Genomic DNA, 22,437 nt, shown 5'->3' with positions numbered 1-22,437 from the left:
TTGTTGTTGTTGTTTGTTTGTTCACTGCAAATAGTCGCTGCGGAGGTGAGATGCTCACAGGCCTGGGACCCATCCACTTTATCTTTTTGCTATACCATTCTTAGTGACAAGTTTTCTACCTGGCATAAGTTTCAGCCACCCATTCAGATTTCCACCCAGTAGGAAGGAAAAATGATTGAGGACATATGCAAAAAGGTATATTTTGAAAGTTGTCCCTCCATCTCTGCTTGCATTCTGTGGTCAGAACTTAGTTACAAGCTATACCTACCCTCAGGTCATGTTGGGAAATGTCCTAACTCAAAGCAGGCATTTGCCCTGCTCAAAAAATCTTTTTATTTGAGGAAGAAGAATGTAGTATACGATAAAGACCAATTAGTGGTCTGTCACCTGCAGCAAACATTAGAAGGGATGGCAAATAAAAAAACAACAAGTTTATTTTGATGGTGTTGTTAAAAGATGAATTTTGAGGAAATATTTGTTAGTTTTTATAATACTCCATAAACTAATATTCCATATTTGTAGTTTATTAAAAACTATTTCTTTAAATGTAAATCTTAAGAGAAATTAGTCTGAAAAAATCCATACTACAAAAATATGGCCTATGACATAAATAGTAAAAAATAGAAATGATGTAATGTTGCTGCTTAGCTAATGTAGAAGAATTTCATTAGGTAATGCAGTGTTGATGAGTTAATAGCTTTGTTTTACTCTCCTGAATACAAAATGTTCATGAACTACTTATGTATTGTGAATTTCTTATAAGAGAATTTGTTTTTTCCCCTTTCTCTTTTTTTACAAGCTATTCATTTTAAAATATAAGAATTTGCAGGACTGGATTTGGATTTCTTTTTGGTAACACATAACCTGGTTAAAAATGACAGTAAGGTATATATTCTGTGATAAAGTGGTAATCAACTAGGCATGCCCATAACATTCAATACAAATACTTTAAGATTGTCATTCAGATTTGGTAAAAAAAAAAAAAAAAAAAAAAAAAAAAAGAGAGAGAGAGAGAGAGCAGTCACCCTAATTGTCTGTTTTCTGCTTTTATAATTTTTATTTGTATTATATTTAGAATGTATAAAAAATTTTATACAATAAAAGTCCAATGTAGTAGTCAAATAAGCAAGTATATATGCCTTCAATGTTAAACATGTTAGTTAATTATATAAACATCAGGCATGCACACACACATACTCAGACACACCCGTGTGGAGTTTCTTATGCGTTGGTATTTTTGTAAAAGGGAATAAGAATACACAGTTGCATGTTTGAGGTAACGCGCCTTCTACTTTCTCTTTGTAGGCAGTGGATTTTAGTATTAAATTTGAACCTCTGAGTACATTTTTAATCAACTATTGGTTATGAAAAGCAAACTATTATTTTTAGTAATATTTTGTCAATAGATTTCTTTCCTTCTTATTTACCTGGGGCTTTGATCACAGGGCAAGAATAAAGGTCAGAAGGTGTGGGTTCTGACTTGGGCCCTAGTGCTCTCTAGCTGCATAGATGTGAGCAACTCTGTCATGTTCTGCCCCACAGCAGCCCCTTCTTGATGGGGTAATACCATCAAAGACTTGTAGCAAGGAACATGGGACACTGGTCAGTAGTGGGGACTTTTGTTTCTTTTCCTCATGTCTCCTTGCTCACCTCTCTGCTTAGTCAGGTCCAATATTCTATGGAGAGTCCCAATGATGTCGGTGTCTGCCCTTCAAGTAAGATAAAGAGTTACCTTCAAATTTATTTGGAATAAAAATGACAGGGACTCTGTAGTTCTTACCATGAAGGCAATGATTTAAAAATTGAGGTTAGATTTAAACCTGCTGAGAGAATCTTAACTGGAAAATGCTTTGAGGTCAGTTAAAATCACTGGTTAAACCATGTGTTAAGACTGGGATTAGGCCCTATATTTTATAAAGGAAATAAAAGAATATTATTTTTTCCTATTTATAAACATCAAAATCAGCATAGTCTTTGACCCAAGGTGTACAATTTTCTGTGTTCCCTAGTGAAAGTTTTTAAAATGAGATCAAAAAGTCCATTTGAAGGAAATTAAATGTAAGAAAAATTAGTTTTTAATTTCCAAAATATCACCTTGGTTTCCAGGTTTGTCTGCTATTTCATCTTTCAGGTAAAATGAAAATTGGCTTTTACTTTATAAATATTAACGATCCTTATTTTTATTTTAAAATGCTACCAAAACCACAAAAACAACACCAACTTCCTTGGCTACTAAGAACCAGAAAAGAAGCATCCTGGGTGTGTTTCCACATCTCTCCTAGACCATTAAATTTTCATCCATATTTAACAAATGTCATTATTCAGTTTCATGGGGTCACTGTGTCAAAATGTCTGTGTTAGGACTTTAATTTATTTTCCGAGGGTCCTTTAAGTGGGCAGAAAGCATGGCACATTGGATTGATTTACTCTCTTTAATCCATTCACTCGGCTGGTTTGGGATGTATACTTAAAAATTAGAATTTATCAGGACTGCAGCAGAAACCTGAGCCAGAAAGTCGCCTTTTCTTCTGGTCTCCTCCCTGAGGCCACTTTTCTTTGATAGGGGTGGGTTCTTCCATTGTGTCTCCAGGTACAGTAGCAGCTCTGCCTGTGTGGTGTCCCTTACCAGATGGCCCTCTTAATAAATGCCTTGTTCTGGCCCACCCTCACTTTCTTGATCCAAATGTGAAATGCCAGCAAATAAATAAGAGCATTGCACTCTGATGAGTTCTCTTGAGATGGAGGAAAGCCCTGGGGAGAGGAGAGTGGAAACAGCTTTTCTGTTTGCTGTGACTGCTCCTAATTACTGGCCAGTAGGTAGAACACACCACTTAGATACTATAAAAATAAAGAGAGAAAATAAATCCTCTATATGATTCCAGATGACTTTGCTAATATGAAAACATTCTTGGATTGTTGGAGTCCATTTGATATATCATGCGTGATCTTTGCAAGGGGCTCCCTGACTTTGGACTCAGGGTAGACAATTGCTGTGTGCAGATTTCCCCGCCAGACTCAAAGTGCAAAGGAAATGAGTGGGTAATGAGAGCAGAGCAGCCAGTTCTTTAATTGAATTAAAAGCTGGGTGACATCAATGCAGACACCTGTCCAATTACAGACAGGCCAAGGTGTTTACCATTGCTGTACAAGCGATTCGAAGATGACAGAAATCTTTCCGCCCACAGATTAACATAATGAAGGAGAACAGATTACAGTGGATGCCAGCCAAACACCTAGGTTGGCAGCTGGGGGTGGGGCGGGGGAGGGAGGAGGAGTCTGCTGAAGTATGTAAATAGAAATGGAGCGTCCTTTTTTTTTTTTTTTTCCTCCTCTCCAAAATGTATTTGGCTTTTAAAAGGATGCCAGTTTGCTTTGTGTCTCAGGCTCGGTTTCTAGGCAGAGCATTTATACTTGTCTGCATTTAGTCAGAGAAGTTAATCATAAAATTTCAGCGTCAAAGCAGACTGCTCTGTTGTTCCATGCTTCTCGGCATCCAGAGTCCTATTAGAAGCACAAAAGCTTATGCAGCTGGTGTCAGCCCCACGATGATGATTTTCTCTTACATAGTAGGGCTGCCTCCAATTATTGATATTCCTCATTGGTGCCTTTGAAACTGGAGATTAGAGCAATCAATCAATCTATCAATCAAAGGATACAATCGCCTGTTACTTTGAAGGCTCCCTGGAAGGGGTAAGGTGTAGTGGGGTTCTTATGAGAGGCAAGTAGCCTAATAGCACTAAGAGAATGAAAGATCTTCATATTTTCAGTCAACTATCAAGTGCCAGTTTTTTGCATAATAGTAATAGCCATATAATAGCTGATGAAGAAATGGGCATGTGAAGAAGTATATACTCTTTGCATTCTTGGGAATCCTGTCAATCATTATGAAGGACTTTTATGTTGCAAGCTTCTCCCGACACAGATTCTTCCCTTCTGCTAGGTGGAAATCCTCAGAGTGCAGAGTTTGGAGCCATATGCAGAAATGCAGAAGGGTTCTTAAATTCCTACCATGATGTATTTCCTTCTCCTAAAAGATGTCCTTCCCTGCTCTTTAAGCTTGGGCTTTCTCTTCCCACTGTGGCCCACAGGACTGCAACTCAAACAGAATCTACTGACTTGACTTCAAACTCCCTTGGTGTGGCATGTCAAGATTTCTCAATGTTAAGCATTAATGCAAAATGCATTATCGCTTCGCAGTGAGAGTTATGGTCCTTCTGGTGCCAATGATTTTAATCCAGATACCAATGCTCCTGTGTTTCATGGGTTACTAACACTTTTAAGACATCAATAATGCTTACTTTATGCTTATTGAATGGTCTTTTTTTTTTCCACCTTGCCTTCTTCCATTATCAAGAAAGATTGGCAGGTTTCCTGACATGGTTGGGACCATTTTCTGATTTCACAGAGTTTTGTGGCTGAAAGGGAGTTTCAGAGGTCATCTTGCCTGCCTAGTGATAGGAACACTCAAATTAAAGAGAAAGACTTTTCTGTGATAACTCCCAAACAAGACATTCACATCCAAGCCAATCTTCAAGTTCTCACTGGAGGAATAGACTTTATAACCACTCCAAGTGCCATAAAGGAATACCACCCCATTTTCTCCTATTGGGTTTTCAGTGGACACATTATTTATGTCTTGGGTTCTTTTGTAAATATGCCATATGGTATATTTCTCTGTATTTTAAAAATAAAACACAGACAGACTTTTGGTAACCTTAGGTTTTGAAAATTAGTCCTTCATTAAATATAGGCCTCTTGTCATCTTAGCCTGGAAAGTCCAGATCTGACAATTGTCCCTGTCCACTTCACATGTATGTAAGTGTTCTGCTTTCTGTATTAATCTGTGTATTACTGTTATCATTAGGGCCTTTCTGGCTCTAACATTTTCTTATATTAAAAGCTTTGTAAAAAATCATTTGTCTTCTAGAGCACTGTTCTCAGAGGCAGATCAAGAAAAATTGATAAATGCTTTTTGATGTTATTTTATTACCATAGTAAGTTTCTTTTCCAACAGAGTATATAATCTAAGTATCACTTTGATACCTAAGGCAACGCCATTAGAAATAATCACTCAAGGATCTCAAAGGAGATATCCAAGAAGGGCTGCCTTCCTCTGTCTTAGAGAGAATGTACTTTTCTTCCTTCTTTGATATTAGAACAACTTTTTACAGGCATCAACTTTAATCTATCCTGGTATAAACACTTCATATTGAGAACCAAAGGAGACCAATCACTTGTCCTAGAAGATAGGATGGCTTCATTATTATTCTGGTTTAAGAGGAGCATCCATTTCCCCTGCCCTAATACTTCACTGTAACCTGCCAAGAAGGGAGAAAATGCTGGATTGTACCCTGATCTTCTTACTGAAGTTGATAATACTAGCTTGTATTTAGGGGAAATTCTTCAGTTGGTTTGACCAACTTTGTTTCTGAGTCATAACATGATGAACAAGATCCCCCCCTGGGAAAGAAATGGCACTCCAGCCTCAGAAAGGACAGCATGTTTTTTTGAATGTATGATTTATGTACTATCCAAAACCTTCCACCTGGGATCCAGAATTGGCAAAAACCAAAACATCAGCTCTCTTCTCCCTTTTTTCTTTTTCTTTTTTCTGTTCTCGGCTTTGCAGCTCTCATTTCTCAGTGTTTATTATTGTTTCACCTGGCTTGAAGTGGGAAATGTGAGCACTTTGATAAATGGCCTGTAAGATGATCTAGTTTCTCTCTTCTTTCTTTAAAAATCATGAGATCTTTCTATGAAATATAACTTGGTAATCTTCTCTAATAAAGCACAAAGCTGGGGAAAGCACATTTAGTGAGAGTTGTATTGCCTTAGTGAATGTCCTTTTAAAATATTGTCTTTAAATATATATACAAGAAAGATCATATAAATGCCTCTGTCTAAATTAGGGTGAGAATTAATAGAGGAATTTCATGACACATAGATGCGCACAAAGAAACTCCTCTAGTGAAAAGCAAGGCGGGTTAAATGAAACCTTGTGCATGTGAAGTCAGTATCTGTTTGACATGATCCATCTTAGTCTACATTAATACCTTTCCTGATTAGCTCATAAAACAGTTGCAATGCCAATAAAGCACTTTAGTTATAATCAGAGAAGAAATAGTGTCTCAGGATAAAGTAATTTTTAAGGCCAGACTGCAAAATTGCGAAATAATAGAACCGCTTTTGTTTCTCAATGATAATGTTACCTGGATGTGTGACAAACGTTCGTGCTGAGGATCTGAGATCACCAAACTCTATACAATCATTGTGCCTTTTTGGACATAGTATTCAAAAGCCTCAGTCAAGGCATTTTCATCTGTGAAAGGCATTGCCTTTTCCATATGCCATCTAATTCAAGTGATGAACAAAGGAAACTAACCTCATATCCCATCATGATTTTTTTTTGCATGTATCAAAATTAAAAGTTTTATTTACTGGATGCTGATTCATTTCTTTATAGTGTGGCATTATACTAATTCAGGTGATGCAAGTTGTCCTATTTAGAATCTTACAGTAGGCTCCAACTTGCCAACAGGACATAGCAAATGCCAAAGATTTTCTGAGGATACAATGGCTAGAATGTATATTGTCCCAATGCCTCTGATTGGAGCCTGCAACTTGAATATCACAGTAGAAGCATCAAGAATTGGAAATACAAATTGCTGGGGTGTAGCTCACTGGTAGAGCACTTGGCTACTATGCTCAAGGTCCCCTGAGATGGGGATAACACAATCATTATCTCAAAGAGACACTATTAAGGTTAATGAGTTAATGAATCTAGAAGACTAGACACAGAGCTATGTAAGTAGAAAGTTTATTCCAGTACTGCAAGAGTGAGCATGAGAGAGAGAGAGAGAGAGAGAGAGAGAGAGAGAGAGAGAGAGAGAGAGAGAGAGAAACATTTAAGAAATAGTTTAGAATGTTGTGTAGGGATTGGGACATGTTGAGTATGTGGGGTCAGTAGTCTACAAGTGGAAATGCAGAAGGAAAGCTCTGTGGAGGTGTGAAGTCTGTAGAAAAGCAGATGATCACTGACAGGTGAGGTTTCATAAACTAACAAAGGTATGTGTTTAGAAAAAGGAGGAAGCCTGAGGACCCCACCTTGTGAAACACAAGTTATTTAAGGGACTGTGAGAACATACAGTAAGTGTAAAAGTGTAAGGATAGAGGGTTATTTGATTTAGTATTTAAAAGAAGACTATTAATCTTTGAAAGATAAAAAATCATCTAGTAGCCTAGAGAGGAAGAAGTTGGGTTGTACTAGTAGTGTGACTTGGACTGACACATCTCTGCAGTAGGGCTCTCCATCTTACATAACTTTGTGTTGATTCTTCTGTAGGCCTAGCCTCACTAATCTTGATAGTGACCCTTTTAGGTAAGCATTGCATTATCCCCATGTCACAGGTGAGGCCTGTGAGACGTATGCAAGTTAGGGTCTGTGTACAGAGGAGGAAACTAAGGCACAGTGCTCAGAACAACCTGCCTAAGCCTATGAAGCCCATCACTAGAAAACAGGCATCTGTGTGCAGGCATTCTGGCCTCAGTGACTGTGCTTTTCATTACTGCATGATGAGGCTGTGTGTGTGATAACGTTAGCTTGCTTTTAAGATATTCTTAAAGTGAACTCAATGCAATTCATGGTCTGGGGGATTCAAGAGGAAATGACAGTCACAGTGGCAGGAAGGAGGGAAAGCAGAAGGTATTGACACAAGGGGGTTTTGAAATTAGAACTGAACTTGGCATAAGATGGTCACACGTGTATGCATATTAGTTCATTGGCTTGCTGTCTTCTTTGGCCATGAGCTGAGTTGACAGTGCCAAGTGGATGGATATTTTCATGTAAAAACATGGCAGAAAGGGTTCAGTAGCCCAAGGAGAGGCCTGGGAACTGCTGGAATAGAGACTTGAAGGCAGTGTGCAGCGTTGAGGGCAAACAGAAGGTGCCAAAGCAAACAATGACTTACCTTCTTGGCTTCATTCTGGCTCTTTGCTGTTTTAATTTTGTAAATTTTCTAATCGGGGAGGGCAAACACAGAAACATGTATATTAAAATTTGTGTTTGAGTGATGCAAGCTGTCAACAATATTGGCACCTTAAAACAATAATATATTCTCTAGGCTATTGAAGGTTTAATCAATAAAGGGATACCAGGAGTGGGACTGTCATTTTATATGAATGATGACAGTCTCTGGTTAGGATTAAAGCTTGCTCTAGAAAAGTTCTTGAGAAAAACCACTGGTGAGAAAATGCACAAATTATATTATGGGTAGTTGTATAATTCACAGGATTAACTAAATAAAGAACTTCTGCCTTGATTATGAACACCGGTAAACAAAATGTGTTTTTATTTCTACAGGTACTTTTAATTGCTGAACAAATTTTATGTATCCTCCACCCAACCAGGTTAATTCAACACTTCCATGTGCAATACTTCCATTTAAGACAGGTGTCTTAATTAAATAAACTAATAATTTTGCAGGTAGAAGTACAAAAGCATAATTATCTAATTTGCTAATTGTTCAAATATGCTAATTTGCATATTTGTTAACTGCAACATAAACAAATAGTTTGTATATGTGTATCTTGCCGTTAAAATAATGAAGCCACTCTCGGGAGTAACATTTCTTAAAGTATGTTAATAGACACTGCCATAAAAAGGACTCTTTCGTTAAATAAGGCTGAAAAATGCTAGGTTTGAGAAAATTGAATAGTTTTGTTTCTGTGGGAGGCCTGGGATCTGGAATGAGATAATATGCATCTTAACTATTGGATACATTGTGGCTGTGTTTCATGAGCTATGTGTAGATCTGCACCCCGCTCCTTAATGGGGGAAATATCAAATACTGCTTTAAAGCTGTCTTAACAATAAGTGGGTCTCTCATTTTTTTTTCTTATGGGTTACCCCATTCTGCAGTTGGTAGACAAGCAGGAAAATTAATTGAGTCACATGTTTTTGTTTTCTATTCCCTCTCTCTCTGTCTCTGTCTCTCTCTGCTTCTCTGCCTCTTTATGAATTTGTCTCTCTTTCACACACACACACACACACACACACACACACACACACACACACATACAAGCCTTTAGAGATGCTTACAGTAAACATGCAAACCTTTTTTGTCCCCTCTTTTATTATAGGCATATTGACAGGCTTGCTACCCTTCAAAAACTATGCAATAACCCTAACTGCTTGCACTCTGGCTGGCTGTACCGAGAGCTCACATGCATTGAACATCTCTACTCCACAAGAAGGTAAAGTAATTTCAAAGGTCTTGACTTCCACATTTCAGTCATGAATAATAAAATAGGAGAAGAGCTAAATGCTGCAAGGCCATTTGCTGGAAAACCCCAACCTAATTTGATGACAAAGTGCATTGCCAGGCCATAATTGCTCCATTTTTTGGGGGGGCGCGAAAATGAATCAAACTCCATACCCTTTAATGACATGCATCTTTAATAGCTGTAATGCAGATTAATGGGCTTTTTAATTGCTGTTACATTGTTCATGCAAGAGCCTTGTCATTAATATGAAGCATCTGAAAGATTAATGAAAGCTTCCTCATTTTACTATGGCTCAGAAGTAAATCTAGAGACAGTCTGACTAAAAAGAATTGATTGTATGGCACAGTATGAAATTGAGAATCAAACGGTTGATTTCCATGGTCTCTTTTAACTGCTAAACACCAGCACAGGCAACAATTATTTCAGTATGATGGAGCCTCCAAATGCCAATTGAGGCATTATTAATCACTGCTCAGTTCCTTCCGACTTAAGTCTCACTTTTGTTTTACTTGCAACTTACAAACTGTTGGAATAAATTAATGTTTCAGAAAGCACATGTTAAGAAGGCAGTGGGAAAGAGAAAATATTTTAGCACTCTGGAGTTGAAAGCTTTGCTCAAGCATCTGAACCCATCACTTCAAGAAATAACAGCTCTCAAAACATTTGAAGCATTGTTACTTCATATTTCTATCTCCTGGATGAGAGGAACCATACATTTCTTATGCTGTCTAGTTGTGAAGTTATTTAAGAGATTTAAAGGCTTGATCTCTAGGGAAAAAGAGTCCATTGGTCTCTCTCTTTTTCCTCGTATCCATCCCTCCACCCCTCCTCTTTCCTCTCTCCCTCTTTTAAATCCTTCAACAAGCACCATTTGCATAGAAGATATTTAAGAAAAAGAAAGACAGAGATCTGTAGCCAAAGCAGTGGCAAGAAAACAGATTTCGTAAAATCCTTTTTGTGACACTTCTTTTTTTCTGTTTTATGCCTGATCTAACCAGATCCCTCTAATCTGGGCTACATCAGCAGTGACCCATGGTTAGTATTTTCTCAGTATTTTCTCCAGCTAGTCTACTAAAAATGGCACCTTTTTTTTCTCAGTGTGTCATTATGTCTGCTGGGGTACATGATCATCTCCCCTTTTTGCATGTACATCCACCAGCCTTCATGGGACAAAGTGTCCCACATCTCATTACTTTCTGTACATCCACTCCACCCTCTGTCTAGATTTTGCCTGGTCCCCTTCACATCTATTTCATAGCTATGTCCCAGAGGGAATCCTTACTCATTCACTTCACATTTCCTTGTCATTATTTAAAGAATTCCAAATTTTCCAAAAAATTATTTTTATTTTATTAAATAATGTTTGTTTTTAGGGTCCATTTTTGAAAACATATACTCTATTTCTTTGACCACTATGTAAAATGAACAAATCTTATTTTTTTAAAAAAATATGCCTACAGTGTAGTTTCTAGATATAATTAATTCCATTGATTGTCCCTTTTCTAGCTATTCTGAAAGTTTTGCAGAGATTTTTAAAAACATCTATTATGATCTGCTGTCAGGATGTTGCCTATCTCAGATCGTAAGCTCCTCGAGGCTAGGGCACTCTGTCTGTTCAATTTGCTTTAATTGGCAATGTCCCACATAGACATTATGGGTTAATAATACTTTTGGTGAAGTAACACAAATGTCAGTCAAGTGAACTACTGTAAGGACTCCCCATCCATCACTGATGCAAATTCTCATAAATTCAGGACAGTTATTTAGCACTGTTCCTAAAGCAATTACTGACAAACTGCCCACGAATCAGGAACATTTCCATGCAAGGGATTTCAGGTTTATTTCATGATTTATGGGTTTGGATCTAAAAAGTTTGAGTTAGAAAAGTAAACTAAAATTAGACTCTATAAATCTTTTTCTTTTCTTTTTATCCTTCTATAGCACCACAAGAGGTTGAGCCACCAGTAGCTAAATCCCTTCCCAATTCTTTGTTACTTTCCTGGAAACCACCCAAACAAGTAAATGGTATTTTAACTCAGTACTCTTTATATATGGATGGGAAGGTGCTCTATTCAGGCAAAGGAGAGAACTACACAGTCAAAGGTAAGACTTCTGTCATTCTCTGTTAATAGTTTTTAATATGCCAAATAACTATACTGTGAAATTATGTGAAAATGTTGTTTTTTTTAAAATTGAGTTACTTATTTTTGTCTCCTCATAACTATTCCTGTTTCGTGATCTTTAAGATCATATTAGTATTAGGTCATATTAGGGTAAAGCCAAAGCTGGAAAAATATAAAAAATTGCACATGCTGCCTCCTGGGTCACTTCAAGGTTTGTGTTCTCTACTGTAGTACCCCCCACCACGCCTTCCCTCAGTCCCTTGCACCACTATGACTTTGCTCAGATGCAGAGGAGACCTTGGGAATAGACCAGCACAAGGGCTTAGCATAGACCACTCTGTCTCCCACTAATCACAGGAGTGCAGCTGGGCCCAGTGTGGTCCACTTCAGTGCCAGATCCAGATTGGACCAGTGATGTCCTTTCAACAAATTCACAATCATGTGGCCAGCTACCATAAGATCCTCCTTCATGAGGAATAATCTTAACACTCAGGTTCGTGTCACTCACTGTGGTCTGAATTTTAAACCATTAGAGAATAAACACAGTATATAGGCCTGATCATATAGACAGTTAAGTAAAATAAATTGTTGGAAAGCTTTCTAAATACAAGGGACCTACATTAGGTTTGTCATTTGGTGTCTGCACAGGGTTTTTATTTGTATAGTACTTATAATGTCCTATATAATATGACTTTATATACTCTATTTGTCTCTTGGGTTAGATGTTATTAATCAAATATTGATTGATTTAAAAACTGAGGCCTAGAGATATTAAGTTCTTTGTGAAAGGTTACGACAAGTTAGAGTCAGAGGTAGAATTAATTATGTATGTATTCACTCATTCACATTAATGCCAGGTACCAAGGTTATAACAGGGAAGCAGCCAGACAATGCCCTATTGTCTTGGCACTCCCAGCTTCACGGGGACACATTTAGATGTTGGAATGAGGCACTGGTGGAGAGTCATATTCTCAGCTATATTCTTTAAGGACCTTAAAAGGACAAGAGCTATCATTTTTATTTTATTCATCATGATGAGAGAGAATTCTGGAGCATTTATTCTATACAGTGGATGTTCTTACTCCTGTTTTACAAGTGAGGAGACTGAGGAATACAGAACTTGTGCTCACACAGTCTGTGAGTAATAAACGTTGACACCAAAGTCTAGTGAGTGTGAACTTGAAACAAGTTACTTAACTTCTCTGAGACATGTCTGAATCTGTAAAATGGAAATAACTACATTCTTAAAAATTTTCAAGAAATTAGATTGTATTAAAATATATAGCATGTTGGCACTTGATAAAGTTGATAAAAATAATTATTATTTTCTGTAAAGCACAGAGTTCAAATTACAAGCTGAACAATAGATTAATTTTACCCTAACAAAATTGGATCATAAGATTAAAGTCGATGGCATAATTTTAACTAAAAATTATAGGACACAGAAATTATTTTAGAAAAAAATGATTATCATTAAAGTACAGCATAGAATGAACTTTACATATGTATGAATAATGAGTACACAAAAATCTTCTGGAATCAAAATATATCATTGTGCATAATGGGGTATTGTACCTTGTAGACCTGGAATAACTTTTCTTTTGAGGAGAATTCTCTAATCCCCCAGGTATGATTTGAGTATTCCCCTATATTCACTTAATATCATTATAGCCCTCACCATTTTTTTGTTGTTGTTGTTTGCATTGTTTTGAACAAGATTGCTTGTTTGCTCTCCTAAACTATAAGTGTCATAAGGACATGAGCATGTCTGCTTGGTTCATTACTGCAACTCCAGGACCTATTGCAGAGTAAGCAGTGAATCCAGGTGTTGGAGGAAAGAATAAAGTCTCCTGACTCCTAGGAACAACATTAAAAAAAAATAGCAAGGGGAACTGGAAGTGGGGTTTGGAATAAAAGTGGCAGAGAAAAGGGAAATAAAAAGTAGCAACTTAGCTAAAAGAACAAAGTGAATGCTGAATTGGTCCTCTAGGAAGTGATGTCGCTTCAATATCACTCACATCGTCTTTTTCCTAGAAGCTTCATAGCTTCTCAAAAGCATCCCTTGTCTCCCAATAGCTTAAGATATGAAGTGTGTTGAGACTTCAGTATTGGTCTGAAGGAGGGAACTAAGCCTGGAAAGTTAAGATGGACTTGAAAGATGTACACCACTCTCCTAATCTACTATCTGGATAAATGAAGCCTAGACAAATCAAGAAAGTCTAGTCAGTAATTGAAGGAACTCATTTAAATATAGGTCCATCCGGTCCCAGAGTCCACACATTTCTTCTCCATACATTCTTTTGTTGGACATATTTTATTTTGGTGGGGACCATAACAATGGACCTGATTGTAAATCACAGAATGCCGTTGTTAGTGGGCTGGGACTACCATTAAAAAAAAAAATGGCAAACTGTTTGGCTTCAGAATAAACTTATTTCTCACTGTTTGGAGGTTATAATTCCAAGTCAAGGTGTCAGCAGGTTTTGTTTCTCCTGAGGCCCTTCTCTTTTGCTTGCAGATGGCCACCTTCTCACTATGTCCTCAAATGACTTTTCCTCTATGCAAACACATCCTTGGTATGTCTTCTCCTGTTTCTGTAAGGGCACCAGTCATATGGGATTTGGTTCCCACTCTTGAGAGCTCGTTGGGAGGTTCTAGCAGTGGAGCATAACTACTTATATACTCTTGACCAAAGAACAATCCTCCTCTATCAGGGAAGAGCATCCTCTTTGCCTGAGTGTGCAGTTTTAGGAGGGACACACATGGAGAAGAGGGAGAAAGGGGACACTGCTCAGCCAGCCAGATCAGCTGAATCAACCCTGGAGACCAATGGGATGGCAAGTGTCATGGCCAGATCACCGAGGTCCCCTCCTAGGTCCCAACTCTTATTCCTTCATTGAGTCTTAATTATCCCTTTAAAAGCCCTGTTTCCAAATGCAGTCACTTTGGAGGTTAGAGTTTCAACATGAGTTTTAGGGGGACACAGTTCAGTCTATAACAGCACCCTGAAGCAAGTGCCTTTGCTATAGCATAGATCAAATGCCCCCCTTTCTGCAGAGACTCTCAAATTGCATTAGAGTTGAATAAAATTGCCTTTAAGATCCCATTCAAACTCCAAGGTTTTATTCCTATGATATGCACTAAATTCAAGTCACTTATACCTTCAAAGTTAATCTGTCCACTAGGACTCATAGAAAAGATAGAAGAGAAAACGGAATCTCCCTGACAGAAGTTATATGAGGAGAAAGTGGTAGGATACTGCTTAGCCACTTAAAAGGGCTTTAGTCTGTATATGTCACGTTCCATCATGATGTATAACTATGATGCTATTGGTACTCGTTGCTTGTCTTTGTGTTGGGGTTTCTGTGACCTAATATCCTACCCATGTTGAGTGGTTTGAGAATGGAACTTCCACTAGTGAGTCGGGTGCTATCAGGAATGGTGGTAATTTAGGTCCATTTAAATGGATCACTATAGTGCTGAAATGTCTTTTCACAGAATCACTGAGAAATGCAGTCTATTAGACATTTATAACATTTTTAAAATTATAAAATTAATAATGAAAGTAAAATATATTTATTGAAGGTAATTTAAAACATGCAGATACTAATATCTTATTATTCTACAACACAAGAAGAAACTCTAATTATTTGAAGTGGTTCCCTCTAGTACTTCATTCTTTTTTTTTTTTTAGGGCATTTTAAGGACTTTATCTTTTTAATTTTTTATTTTTCCTTCTTAGTTTTACATGACAGCAGAATGCATTTCAATTCATCATACACAAATGGAGTACAACATTTCAATTCTCTGGTTGTACACGGTGTAGAGATGCACTATTCATGCAATCATTACATGTACCTAGGGTAATGATGTCCATCTCATGCCACCATCTTTCCTATCCTAATAATCCCTCCCCACCTTCCCTTTGCCCAATCCAAATTTCCCCCATTCTTCTCATTCCCCACTCCCCATTATAGATCAGCATCCACTAATCAGAGAAAACATTTGGCCTTTAGTTTTTTGGGAACTTTATTTATTTTAACAAAATTGAGCTAGATCTCAGGTATATTTTTGTACCCTTGCATATTGCCTTACTGTAACTATATTCCCTTATATTTTTTAAAGAATGTTTATTTTTTTTTCTAAAGAGAAAGTGAGAGAGGAAAAGAGGAAGAGAGGGAGAGGGAGAGAGGGAGAGAGGGAGAGAGGGAGAGGGAGAGGGAGAGGGAGAGAGGAGAGAGAGAGAGAGAGAGAGAGAGAGAGAGAGAGAGAGAGAGAGAGAGAGAGAGAGAGAATTTTATTATTTATTTTTTAGTTATCTGCAGACACAATATCTTTGTTTGTTTGTGGTGCTGAGAATCGAATCTGGGCCACATGCATGCCAGGCGAGCGCCACCGCTTGAGCCACATCCCCAGCCCAGAATGTCTTTTTTTTTTTACCTTTATTTAATTTATTTTATTTTTTTATGTGGTGCTGAGGATCAAACCCAGTGCCTCACACGTGCTAGGTGAATGCTCTACTGCTGAGCCTCAACCTCAGCCCCTCCTTTATAATTATATTTTAAAAACATCAACCTTCATCAAATGGATGTACATTCATGCATTTAACACTCGAGCATTTATCTCTATTTTAAATATATTGTGATAAGTTTTATTATATATAAATCTTTATTTGGTAGGTTTTCAGAAGGAACAGCAATCAAAGATAGTGAAATTTTATAGAATATTTGATAAATGGTATCACCTTATTTCCAGAAAAATTATCAGCAATGAATGTTTTTTAAATCTTTGATATTTTTGACAAGAAAAATTATCCTTTTATTTATTTGCATTTTCAAATTCTGGTTATATTGATAACTTTCCTGTGTGATTATTAGCCCTTTGTATTTACTTTAATTCATCTGATCACACTCATAATAAGCATAAATTTAATACTAGTAAGGGATAATTTTGAAATTTCATCAACAGCTATGTTTCATATCGTTTTCCCTTGTTATTATCCCATCATTATTTAAAATTCTTTGTCTTCTACACTATCAAAAACTTCCTTAATAACTTGGTTTAATGTCCCCTTCTAAATATTCAAAGTGTCAACATTTTTTTTGCACTCCTCCACTTATATGTGGTTTCCTTTTGAATCTTCACATAGTGCCGACATCCTCCTGTTATTTAGCAAATGGATCTGGCTGACATGGTGGATATAGGAAAGAGCACATGCATTTCAATCCAGAAACTACTTAGCATCCAGGTGCTTTGAATTTTTTTTTCTTCTTTCTCTTAAATATGAAGCATTAAAAGTCAAAGGCATTGCTGCACCTTGAGTTAGTACAAAATATATTTAAAAATGCATACAGTTCAAATTTTTGCCTTGCATAGGCCATAAGCTAGTAGTATGCTGGGTCAGTTCTGACACTGAAAAATGAATCCAGTTAGAGAACCTCCCGAAGGCTGTTGATGTTTGCTATAATAAATAGCACACACTTTAAGTCAAACTTTTTCATTCTGTATTCAAAGGTAATGGATTTTTCGTAACCATAGTAACCTTGGTGTATTTCTGGATAAATACATGAGGTATATACATTCTAGTTTTATTTTTGAATATAAACTACCACATTATGTATTACTAATAATATGAAAAATAGGATGTAGGTTAGTATAATGACAGCTTAAACTAGTATGCATTTTTCTTCTGCAAAAAATAAATATTTATCAAAAGTATAGGTTCAATTAATTTTTCCCCCAGTTTTGTGGTATTCTGGTGGTGCCATTTATCTTTTTTTGCAAGATCTCCATTAATCTCTTATTTCTATCCCATAACAGATTTTTAAGAATTTCGAGGCAAAAACAATTGTGCTTTGAGGCTTATGATTAAAAACATTATTGAAATATTGAAAAACCTATATTGATATCACTAGTAGAGCTATTGTTGGCCCTTTATGATGTGTGTATACAGTCTGTTCATAAATAGGGAGAAAGAAGGAACACATTGTGAGATTGTTCAGCATACTAGGATTGTTTCAAAGTTCAAGCTAGAAGCATCCTGATTGATGATGACTATCCAAACTGTAGCCAACCAGATCATTCTCATTTTAAATGAGCACCCTACCAGAAACTGGCAATCTTTAAGAAGTTTGTGAGATATTTCAGAAAAGCCTACAAAATTGGGGGGAACAAGAATGGCAAGATGGTGGTAACAGAGAGAAGTGCCTATCAAATATGGCAAGAAGGTTGACATAAGTTGTGGTTTCTGCTGAGAACAGAAGAGTAATACCTCAGAACAGTTTTATTTTGACTACACAAATTGTTTTTGATTAGCATAACTTAAGCCCTTGTTTTTGATAATTTCTAGAATCTCAAAGGGGTAAAAGTCAATAGGGACTCTACTGGGAAAAAAACTGAACACTTAACACCAATCCACTTTACACATATGTGTTCAAGTATATCATCTAAATAATCTATAGAAGTCTTATGACTGAACATGAATGGCTAAATCCTAGAACTAATGGTAGCACCTTGCCTTTGCTATTTCATCAGGACCTAGGTGTCTAGCAGTGAGACTGAAGCAGTCAGACATGGATAACAGCACATATGGAATGTTGGGGGTTGCGGAGAGAAAGGGAGAAAAAAAGAGAAAAAGAAGAAAGGGAAGAGGAAGGAGAGGAGAAGGAAAATAGGAAAAATAGCTAAAATTCTGATGAAGTCAGAAAGTCAATAAGTCTTTATATCTTTAACCAACTCAAAATGCTATAACTTTTTTTTTTGTCTTACTTGATCAAGGTCAAAAAGAACAGTGTATAAACAGCAAAATAGAAATGCTCATCTTGAACCTTCCAAATACTTAAGTCTTACGATGAGAAATTTATTGAAGAAGAAGTTGTATTGCTTATGGCACAATAAAATGCATTTAAAGGTTAGGTACTTCTAACCAAGCGTTATAAGGAACCTTATCAACACTCTACAAATTTGAGCTAAATTATATTCATTCACGCTGATGGTTTACAATAGGTCCTTTCATAGCAAAATAAAACTTCACTTTAGCCTGGATGTTTTCTGTAATTTTGCAGTTTTGAATACCACAATGCAGTACCTGGAAAACACTTCCCTTATATAATATCACCAAGGGGCGTCCTGTTAAAATCCTTGTGCTTTAAACTGTAGGCTTTATTAATAAGGCAGAGCATGTGAGGCTTTTCAGGTAAGGCTATGATCTCATCCATGAGTCACCATGTGCCCTTTTTATGTCAAAGACAGAGCATTAAATTACACAAAGCCTAAGAAACCTTAAGGATACAGGGGGAAAGAGTTAAGCTATAAAAAGAAATTATATTTTTCAGAAGCCAAGTTACTAAGCCACTCCCTCTGTGACCAGAAACTCCTCAATAGTTGTACAAGGCTGGGGATAATATGGTGGGTTAAAGCACAGCGGATGGTCTACTCTCAAGAGTCAAGTTTATTTGGTAACAAGGGGTCAAAAAAATGAGATGGCTTGTATGAAACATTTAGCTATCACTTGTGCTTACCATAAAACAATATAATCAAAGTGTCATTCTTCTCTCAAGTTGCTTCTATGTGCACCAATATGGGGAGAAATAAAACATATTTAAATTTGTATTTTAAGATCTGTGCCTAAATATACTGATGATTTGTTAACTGAATTGAGGACTATTATGCTCTCAAATGAGAGGAAAGGACTCTGTTTGAAGGGATTTCCTAGGGATGGTGGGAATGATATTCAGTTAGAAAAGCAGTAGAGCTAAATGCTGAAAAAGACAATGGTCTGTTCATTGAGAGCTGGACAAACAGGAACTGTCTATTATTATTTATTTAAAACTCTTTTAAGTTGTGACTTTCCATAGAAAAGTGAATGCAATACTTATGGGTAGAGCTTGATGAACATACCTATGGAACCACTGTCCAAGCAACAGCTCCTAAGAGCCCCCAAACTTATGTCCTCAAGTCTTGAGTGTTAATGTGGCATAGATTCCCTGTGCTGTCTTTGTACTTACTGTGGCTAAAGTGAAACACCGTATCTCTCTTTTCAATGACTTCTTTCAGAGAATGTGGGAGGGAGAATAGATCAAGGGAGCTGTCTTTTTATTGTATTATCTACATCCTGAATCCTCTGACCCCCCAGCAGTTGCTAAGGTAGCATCTGTGGTTGAATTCCTACCTTTCAGAAAGCCATTAAAGACTTATAAAATGAAGCATCTACCTCTTCTTCAAGCCAAGCTGGGAAATAAGTATAGAAATGTTTTATCTATGCAATTAAAACTCTGCTTCTTAAGTTCACTGACCTGTGCATAACAGCAAAAATTCCAAATCTACCATTCTAAATGTCCAAAAATGGAATACTGTGTGACCATATAGCTTACAATACTTTAGATAAATATTTAATGTAGAAACATGTGAAAAGCAAATATTTTAATAGACTGTAGTATATGAATCTGTTTTATCCAAAAATAAGTGTGTATACATCTGTATATATGTGGATGTGTATGTATTTACATACACTTGTATATGTAGAGATATACACCAATGTAAGATTATCTCCTATTAATGGGGTTCTAGTGCTTTCTTTTTTTTTAAAAGGGAGTATTTTTATTGTTAAAATTCTCTGCAGTGTGGACATCAGAAATAAGAAAATTTTTTTGGTATTTTTTTCCCAATTATAATGTATGAGATAAAATTTGTGTAAAGGAAGGTCATCCTAGGAATCTGTTTGCACTTACCTATTAATGCCTACCTTCTAGTTTCTCCAAATCTGTATCTGGATATTTAATCAGGTTGATCAACTTACTCATTCCCTATACCTCTAGCACTATATGCTACTATCAAAATGTTATACATACCTGATAATTTACCTCAATTCCCAGTTTCTCCTTTGAGTCACAATTTTTTTGTGTGTCATTTCCCTACATATTTATCATTTGAATATAGTCTATCCTATAATATTAATTTATTTTTAAAGAGAGTAAATCTTGACTCCATAATAAAAATACATGGGCATGTAGTATAATTATTATGTCACTCATTTTTATAATCTTTATATAGTATCTATCATAAAGGAAGAAGTATACAGTTAGCATCTCACAAACTTTTATTGAATTGAGTTGAAATGAATTAAATTGAAAAAACACTGAGAATCAGTAAATTAATATTTTAGAGTAAATAACAAATACTGATGCATAATTCAGAGGTAATTAATATGCTAAACTTGGTAAACAGTTTTAATGAGGTAGGCTGTTCCTGTAGCTTCCTCGAAATTTTCATTTAATCACCCACTAGGTAGAAAAAAAAAAAAACCACTTGTAAGTTTGCTAGGGCTGCCATAGAATAGTATTGCACCTGCTTAGCTTAAACAGCATTACTGTCTCAAAATTCTGGAGACAAAGAAGTCCCAGATCAAGATGTGGGCAACATGGGTTTCTTTGAAGTCTAAGGGAGAAGCTATACCATTCCTCTTACTTGGTGTCTGGCGATTTGCTGGCCATCTTGGGGGTTCACTGGCTTGTAGGTGCATCAACGCAATCTCAGCCTCATCTTCACAGGCTGTTCTTCCTGTGTGCTGGTCTGTGTCCAAAGAGTCCCTTTCTGTAAAGTCACTTGTGAGAATGGATTAGAACCCACCATTATGATCTTATCTGAACTACCAACTGAAAGGCTCAGCATGCCAAATAAGGTGACATTTTGAGGTTGTGTGGCCTAGGACTTCAACATATGAATTTGGGGGGAACCCAGTTTAACCTGCGACTGGATGTATGAATATGTGCGTTTGATGATTTGATATTCTAAAATTTCCTCCAAATTCCTAAAACCCATTAGGGAAGATAAGGCATGTATTTCAAAATCATTTTGAAAATCTATATACCTCACCACAGTAAAAGTGAGAAAATAATCATTTTGGTCTGAAATAGTTCATTCAATGAGCATTATCTGTTGATATAGACTCTCAATAATTTTTCAACATCTTCTAAGCATTGAAGATACAATGGAGAACAAAAGGTTCAAAGGCCTTGTAGGGAATGGTTTAATAAGTTCTCATACTCTTCATGATTTATTTCTTATTTTGATTCAGATTGAGAGAGGGTTAGCATCCTCTGCTTTATTTCTACTATATATCACTCCACGTTATTACTTTTCTGTCTTCCTTTAATATTCACCAATACCATAAGATCCATGCTCTTAACTAAACTTCACCAAAATCCTGACTTGTTTCTTGATTCAATAAAAACTTGACCCCCTAGATTTCCCCCCTCCTTCCTTACTCTAGAATCTGGCAACATTCGGTGTGGTTTCAACTTCCATCTCAACAATCCACTGGACAGCTCAGTCTCTCAGATGCTTTATGGTCTAATCAACAGGAAGGGCCACTGTGCTTTTAAGTTACTTGCTCTCGTTTTAATATCTGGGGCCTTGCCATGACCTAGAAATGCTCCATATTTAACACAACCAACCAGTTCAGATATTCCACTATCCCCCAAAAATAGTCACCAATTTTTCCAGTTATTTTGGTAATTTACTTGTTCTAAAAATATTTTTGTTTTTCTTTAAAACTGTCTTAATCACTCTACCCTTCCCCATCTCTCCCTTAAATCCTGTCTTTCCCTCTCTCCTAAGCTAGCTCCATGGTATACAACTTGAAATATTTCTTTTTTAATTGTCTCTACTCTCTTGTACCATCGTTATTACAATAAATTCAAATGAAAACTCATCAAATATAGATAAATCTAATAGTATTTCTCGAGACTATGCTTGAGGTCCTGAGCTCAGTGGGAGTAAAGTTGATAAGCATGCAGATTGGTGGCATTCTGATATCTGATGACCTTTAATCTCCAATACACTTTTGATGTTTCTTGATCACCTTCCTTTTTTTTAAGAGAGAGAGAGAGAGAGAGAGAGAGAGAGAGAGAGAGAGAATTTTTTAATTAATTATTTATTTATTTTTAGTTTTTGGTGGACACAACATCTTTATTTCATTTTCACATGGTGCTGAGGATTCAACCCAGCGCCCTGCGCAATCCAGGAGAGCGAG

General features: G+C 36.6%; 1 protein-coding gene across 12 annotated transcripts in view; it reads left to right on the top strand.

Annotated features, from left to right (window-relative positions):
* The window catches only part of Ush2a (usherin), a 738,328-nt gene that overhangs the window by 340,951 nt on the left and 374,940 nt on the right, over positions 1-22,437 (top strand). For all 12 annotated transcript variants that reach the window (XM_078022812.1, XM_078022814.1, XM_078022813.1 and 9 more), the window contains exons 31-32: positions 9,139-9,252; positions 11,224-11,385. In XM_078022812.1, the coding sequence (XP_077878938.1) occupies positions 9,139-9,252; positions 11,224-11,385 (276 nt within the window). The remainder of the gene's footprint in view (positions 1-9,138; positions 9,253-11,223; positions 11,386-22,437) is intronic.

Source organism: Ictidomys tridecemlineatus, chromosome 10 (assembly GCF_052094955.1).
Source record: "Ictidomys tridecemlineatus isolate mIctTri1 chromosome 10, mIctTri1.hap1, whole genome shotgun sequence".
NCBI classification, from domain to species: Eukaryota; Metazoa; Chordata; class Mammalia; order Rodentia; family Sciuridae; genus Ictidomys; species Ictidomys tridecemlineatus.
The sequence above is the reverse complement of the archived record's forward strand: the minus strand, read 5'-3'. Positions and strand labels throughout refer to the sequence as shown.